Below are 7,532 nucleotides of genomic sequence, written 5' to 3'. Positions count from 1 at the left end.
ATTAAAATTTTTTATCTATCAAATTTAATCCTTATTCTTTTGATTGTTACTTATTTTATTTGAAATAATTTATGAAATATTAATTATTATTATTTTAATTTTTTTATCTTTAATTTTTTGATTTTATAGATTTAATCTCTATTATTTTGATTATTATTTATTTTATTTAAAATAATTTATAAAAAAAATTTAATTTCATTCTCATTCAACTTTTCATTTATAAGATTTGTTTCTTATTATTTTAATAAATTTTAAAAAAATAAATTATTAATAAATTTTTTTTAATATATTTTTTATAATATAATTAAATACTAGAAAATATTTTTTAATTTATTTTTTATTATATTATTAAATATTTAAAAATAATTTATTTTTCTAAAATTTATTTTTTAGAAATTAAAAGAGGATTGGCTGAATATAGAATACTGTACACTACTTCTCTCTCTAAGCTTTTAACTCAAATAAAGAGAGGCGTTTGGGACAGTGTGCATTAATAAGGGTACCACCCTATTGTGTGTTGTGTTTGCGTTGAGAGAGAGAGAAACAGAAAGAGGAAAGAGAGAGAGTATCTTTTCTTTCAAGAGCAACAGCACGCTTTGCTTCCTCAGCTAAACAACCTAACGTATTTTTAGAGCCACTCCCCCTCCCCCTCCTCCTCTGCTTGGGTTGCGTGCGTTTTGCTCCAAAATTCCTCGTTTCTTGTTTTTGGGTTCTTGAGCTAGCTCTTCTGGGTAATATAGATAAAGGGAATCTCTCCCTCCCTTTTTAGTTTTTACCCTTCTCTGGTTAACCTCTTGTTTCATTTGTTTCTCCTCCTTTCCACCTCAAACCTCCTCTCTTGTATGGTCAATCCCCTCTTTGTACACAAAAAGCAAGTGGAACTCACCGTTGCCTTTGGCCTTTGAGTTGTTGAAACACCTTTTCTTTTTCGTGCTATTCATTCTCTTTGTGGGGTTTCTCTTATTCAGAGAGAGAGGAGATATATTAATGTATTCTGTTTGATGAGTTCGTGAGAGGCTGTAAAAGTCGGTTCTTGTTGAGATCTTAAGGTCCCTTCAACACTTCAAATCTGGCTTCTTGCTTTTAGAAGGGCTTTCTTTTAGTGATTTGAGCATGTGGGTGTTCAAGGTTTTGAGTGCTGGTTAAGAACTCCGCTAACTTGCGAAGGTAGGTAGCCTAGTACGCAGTTTTTCTGTTTAAGGTCCCCTCTTCTTATCTTTTGGTTAATAGTGTATTTTTTTTCTTTGCTCTTATTCACATGGTTTTGAATAATGTTTTTCTGTTTTGCAGCTTGTTAAGCCTTGCTGTTTCACGTTCCTGTGAAGTTTTCTAGTTTTCTTGGTTGTTTCTTGTGTCAAAAGTCGAACAAGGTGGTTTTTATCTGGTGAAAATTAATGGAAGGTTGTTCGAAGAATGTTGAGGCATGTCCTCGGTTGCTGGATTTGATTCCCAAGGAAAGAGAGTGGCTTGGTAAGAGAGAAGATGAAAGATCTTCATCAGAGGAGAAAAAGCTTGAACTAAGGCTAGGTCCTCCTGGTGAAGACTGGTCTCTCAAAAACACCAGTAATAGAGAAAGGCATGAATCTCAACTTAACTCTTTTGGTTGCTTCACCAATGGAAATCAACAATCTCACAAGTTTCCATCTTCCGCTGAGAATTCACATGTCTGGTTCAATCAACAACAACAGGGACAGGTAGCTCCTCCTCCATTTCTCAAGTTTCCATCATCATCAACACCACCAACAGCAACTGCATCCCAACAGAGCCTGCCTGTTATGGCCAAGGAATCCTCACAGCCCTGCTGCGCTAAAGCGGTAGTAGAGTTGCAGCAGTGTGCCGAAAAGAAGGCATTTTCACCTCCGGCTCCTGCCAATACAGCTGTGTCCAACAGCTCTCAGAAAAGGTACTCCAGCTTTTTAACCTTCTGTCTCAGTTTGTTTTTTTTTGTTGCTTTTTTGACAGAGGATAATCATTCACATGTTTACTTGGCTAGATGTGTGGTCCTTATCACTGTTTCTTTCAATTTCTGCCAGTATGGTCTTACTTTCACTTCTTAAATTTGATTGATGAGCTAGTGCATGTGATAATTTCTTTTTCATAGTTTAAAATTTTACAACCAGTTCACTGCTGATTCATGTTGCCTGTTAGCTTAGTTTGTCTATCGAAATCCTTAAATTCTTATCCTTCCAATTTGGTGAGTTCTTTTTTTTTTTTTTATTTACACGGATCCCTTTTAATGAAGTTTTGGTCTTATCTCGTTCACTATTATTTATTATTTTGCACTTTCTTGAATGAAAACTATTTCTTCCTTTTTCCTTTTAAAGTTCACAGTAAGTGGGGCTCCTTAAGAATCTTCAATCTGCTCTATATTTTTAGGGTCTTTGTCTTCTTATGTTTTAGACTCTGAAGTACTTTGATTGTAACTCTTCTAAAATATTCTATCAAATAATTATGATTTTTTTTAAAAATATGAGTTGCATACTTATTTCTTGTGTACTTCGCTCTTTAATGCTCCTTCAAAACAGAACTGCTCCTGGTCCAGTCGTTGGTTGGCCTCCAATTCGTTCTTTCAGGAAGAATCTTGCAACCAGCAGCGGCAGCAATTCAAAACCAACCTTTGAGTCTCAAAATAAACAAGCTGGAACTTGGAAGAAAGGGTTATTTGTCAAGATCAATATGGAAGGTGTCCCCATAGGAAGGAAAGTGGACCTCAAAGCCTATGATAGCTATGAAAAACTCTCAACTGCTGTTGATGAACTCTTTAGAGGCCTTCTTGCAGGTTATTATTCATTCAACCTCAGTGTAAAGTGATAGTTTTACCCACGTGGTCAGCAATTCCCGCCTTTTAATGGTATTAATGGATATGATTGAGATAGAGAGCAATACCGTCTTTTTATTTATTATTTAGCAATGAGGCGTCAGATTTGATAGTTGTGTTAAATTATAAGCACTTCACCAGGTTTATTGCGTTCATAAATTAATATGCACTGTCCATTTACAATCCGCACAGGCCATGGCATATCCATTGGTCCAATTTATGTTGGTTTAATTGTGTTTCGAGTTGCAGTATTCATGGATCATTTGCTGCTTGTTTATTTTAAACATGCCTGTTTCTTGCTAGATAGACAAGGGGTATCTTATTCTGTATGTCTTTTGTGTCCTTTTTATAGCTCAAAGAGATTCCTCTTCCAATGGAATCATGGACAAGCAAGAGGAAGCTAAGGCAATTACGGGTGTATTGGACGGAAGTGGAGAATATACCCTTGTTTATGAGGATAATGAAGGAGACATGATGCTTGTTGGGGATGTCCCATGGCAGTAAGCATAATCTTTATCACTGTGGATCTCATTCATATTATATTCATACTATAGTTGGCGATTATAAGCCTAAAACCAAACGCCATTTTATGCGTTAATGTCTTTTAGCATGGCCCGAATAACTGCATTAGATTCCTAATCATCAACCGTGATATCCCTGCCAAACCATCTACTGCTTTGTTTATTATATATTTTATGTAACGTCTCTTATAAATTCAATGCATAGCCATGTCCTTTTCTCACATTGAAAAAACCGTGCTATGGTTCCCAAATCCTTGATCTGTGTTGGGTTCCGTACAACATATTACCATGTCACCTAAACTGACTTTATCCCCTTTAACGTGGTTTGTAGCATGTTCGTGTCCACAGTGAAGAGGCTGCGTGTATTGAAGAGCTCTGAAGTTTCTGCGTTGAGCCGTGAGTAATTTATTATGTTGCCGGTAAACTTAGCATTGATTAGCCGGCTAGTTTCCTTACCTGCGTGGTGCTGATTACCCTATTTTGCTTATGTGATACTGTTTTCAGTTGGAAGCATCAAGCAAGAGAAGGTGCCGGTGAATTAAGTGGAACAAACAAATTAAGATGGATTTTTCTGTGAAGATTCTCCACTGAAGAGTTGATTTTGCGTCCTTGCTTTATCAATCTTGTATTGAGCTTGTGCGACTCGAAGTATATATAATTATTATATTTAGCCCCTTTTTCCTTGTATCTCTTCTCCTGTCCAACATGACGCTGTTATCTTGATGCCCTGCTTTTCTTTGCGACGCTGTGTTTGGAGCCCAATGAACAATTTTTGTTAGGTAGTGGTATGCTTTCAAGTAGTGATAGCTACTAGTTAAGTCCACGTGGTAGGTGTTTTTCTATAAAAAATATTAAAAAGAAATAAATATTATTTTAAAAATATAAATATTCTGACAATTGGTTGGTTTGAATGAGTTTAAATAAACTTTATTAATTTAATGATATCATGGGAAAGTAAAATATCAACAGAAAATAAAGCAAAAAAAATAGTGATTTAATGCAAAAGATAATAAAATATCAACAAAAACTATAAAAAAAAATGATTTAATGCAAAAGATAAATATTCTCTCAATAAAAAAAAATTAAATTAAATGAGGATAAAAAATATCAATTACTATCAACTTTTTAAATTGTGGCCTGGTTACATTGAAAGTGCTATATATGAGATTATGAGAGTTTAAATAACCATAAAAACAACACAAAAGAATAAAAATAATGTGTTAAAATTGTAATAAAGAATAGATTAAAAGACAACAATAAATTTTAAATTTGAGAGTTAAATTGAAAAAAAAAAGAGACTATAAACTTGAATTAATGAATAAAATTAAAAACAATGAAATTTTTATAAAAGATTCAATGGAAAAAAATTATAAGAATACATCATATATATAAAAAAACAATACATCATCTATATCAACAAATAATATGTTGTCTGTGTGATCTAGAATTCAGAATAAAACATTAAAAAACTGAACAAAAACAAAAGAAAAAAAACACTATAAACTTAGATTAAATAGTGAAACTAACAATAATGAAGCTTTCATAAAAGATTCAAGAAAAAAAAATCATAAGAATAGACATCAAATCTTAAACATCAAAACATAATAAAAATGAATATGTAAAATTATTCAACGTATTTGTTTATACTAAAAAAAACTCCTAAATGTAAATTGAAAAACTTATACACAAATTTAATTAAGCAAATCAATAACCATAACCATTATGTAAGCAATAAAAGCAAAATCATCAACAATAAAAAAAACAATTGAGAAAATCCAGTGAAAAATAAAGATCAAGATATCTTACATTGTAATATAGGTAATTTATCAAATTATATTAGATGAATTCCTCAATCAAAATAAATTTATTATAGAAACTGACATACATAAAATTTATTGAGTAATAATTTAAAAAACAAAAAAATAATGCAAGGTTGCATATATGAAAAATCTTATAAAAAATAATATTAGAAAAAAATTAATCTATATAAAATTAAAAAAATCAAAGATAAATCATATCTACTTCTTTAAAAATTAAACACATTCAATATTATTTAAAAAACACAAATGAATCATACCTACTTCTTTAAAAATTAAAAAAATTAAACACATTCAATATCATTTAAAAATCATCATAATTTAATTAAAACATAAACCCAAAATTTATTTTCAAATATACACACAAATAATTTATTATTATTATTTTTAAAAAAAAATTAGTCTAGGCATTGCTAGGCCTAGCAAGTCTGACCCAATAAAGCAACGACTTGCATTTAGGCTTGGCACATAGGCATACAAGGCCAAACCCAAGCCCATCGTCCACCCCAAGTATATAAAAAAAGATGCATTATTTGTGTAACCCAGAATCCGACTATCATAGTGCCTAGAAAAAAAGGTTTTTTTGTTTTTTACTGAAATCCATTTTCAACCTATTTTTTACTTTTAATACCTTAAAAAGATGATATAGACCTTGTTAAACCAATCCATGACCACTATATACCCAATAAACCGTCCCAAAATAGAAATCCACTCAAAAACAAAAAATCTTCCCCAACTCAATTTATCTTTTAAGTAAAAAAATAAAAATACATAAACATAACTCTTCTTGTTATATGAAATCTTTTGACATAAAAATTAACAATTTTAAAGGTTATAATCTTATGTAATGATCACTTTCTTTTATTAAAAAAAATTCAATGACTCTTTCTCCTTTCCTTTTCAATAATTTTTTTTAAAATGAAGTTAGTTATTAATATCTATTTTTTTTTAAAATTTAAGGTATTAATCACCTAATATTTTTTTAGAAAAAAAATGAAGAATTAAAATAAAAATTTTAATAAAAATTTCAACCCATCGGTGTTACCCAAGATTTTTACTTTAATCTTCTATCTTACAATTCAATCATAACTCTTGAAAAAAATTCAATTAGAAGCTACTTTATGCTTAAAAAACCAGATTACATAAAATAGAAATTATAGAAAAAATTCACAAGTCGAATATAGTGTGAGAGAAAGCACAGTAATGCCTGTTGGCACACAGTATAATTGTGGTAGTTGCTCAGTGTTGTGCACGTGGGATAGTCACAGTCCGCACAGGCTGGCTAGCTATGTGCCAGAGCCTAGCAGTGGAGAATGGCGTCAAGAGACACCCAAGAGCAAACTGCAAACTCTTACAGTGGAGATCATTAACAAGGTTCGCTGGGACTAATCAGCTTGTATCTGTCCGATGCCCATCAGACAGAAGCTCCACCCTTTGTTCAGGTGCACGCAGATCACTAGTTCTCTCCTCCGCTCGTAATCAAGGAGATTTTCTTGGTATTTTGCCAAAATAACTGCCATTTACAGTGGCCATGATTCATAATTATCGGGAAGATCGACATGTATTACCAGCAGATGTCATGTCTGTCTGTCGAGCTCTCCCACAATCTGAAAGAATGATGGGCTGTAAAGCTCGCGCCCTTTATTCTCATACTTGATTCCATGGCAACAGCTGCTCCTTCAAAGGATCCTCTTGGCTTCGGGGGAGGAGAAAGTGGTAACTTTAACACCCTTTTTGTATGACCCCTGACAATGACATTTTGTCCCAGCCCTCCACGCTAAATTCCATTCCTCTGGGTGCCCTAAAACTGCCTTCTCTTTGGAAAAGAGATTCCACCGTTGATCTTGGATTGTATGGTTATAATTTGCTTTGGGTCATTTGCTGTTGTTTCATAGTCAATGTTCCTAGGAGCTTTAAAAAACTTCATGTTTGGGGACTCTTGAAGGGTCGTTTTCGTTGAGAGCTGCCTAACTTAAGAGGGCGGAAACGTAGAACGGTCCTTATTCCGAAGGAACTGACCCTACTGTTTATGTATATATATTATTTAATCAGATCTCCTTTCTTTCACACGTCCATGGCTGCTGCTCTATCTTCGGTCAGTATTGGGCCTTACTCATATGACCCTTATTGGGCTATGTCTACCTGAAAGTATGGTGGCCTGTTTGGTTATTGGGCTTCCCAGAAGCAAATATTGATTTTCAAAACCGTCAATAGCTATATGGCATGACCTTGATTGATTATGATTGACATTATATCTCAATCTCCTTCCATACAAAATAACAAAAGTTAGTTATTTGTACACTTTAAGAAATCTTTTTTTACAATTAAAATAAATATTAAGATTTAAATTTCAAAGAAAAAAAAATACAATTTGTT

The 7,532-nt window shown here is 32.6% G+C and overlaps 1 protein-coding gene across 1 annotated transcript; it reads left to right on the top strand.

The window, feature by feature from the left end:
- Positions 1-493: 493 nt before the first annotated feature.
- Positions 494-4,028, top strand: LOC105113574 (auxin-responsive protein IAA26-like). The gene is made up of 6 exons (XM_011009800.1): positions 494-1,167; positions 1,291-1,903; positions 2,526-2,779; positions 3,171-3,318; positions 3,671-3,735; positions 3,844-4,028. The coding sequence occupies exons 2-6, from the start codon at positions 1,395-1,397 to the stop codon at positions 3,879-3,881; spliced, it is 1,014 nt and encodes a 337-aa protein (XP_011008102.1). The 5' UTR covers positions 494-1,167; positions 1,291-1,394; the 3' UTR covers positions 3,882-4,028.
- Positions 4,029-7,532: the final 3,504 nt, after the last annotated feature.

This window comes from Populus euphratica, unplaced genomic scaffold (assembly GCF_000495115.2).
Source record: "Populus euphratica unplaced genomic scaffold, PopEup_1.0 scaffold432.1, whole genome shotgun sequence".
Lineage (NCBI taxonomy): Eukaryota > Viridiplantae > Streptophyta > Magnoliopsida > Malpighiales > Salicaceae > Populus > Populus euphratica.
The sequence above is the reverse complement of the archived record's forward strand: the minus strand, read 5'-3'. Positions and strand labels throughout refer to the sequence as shown.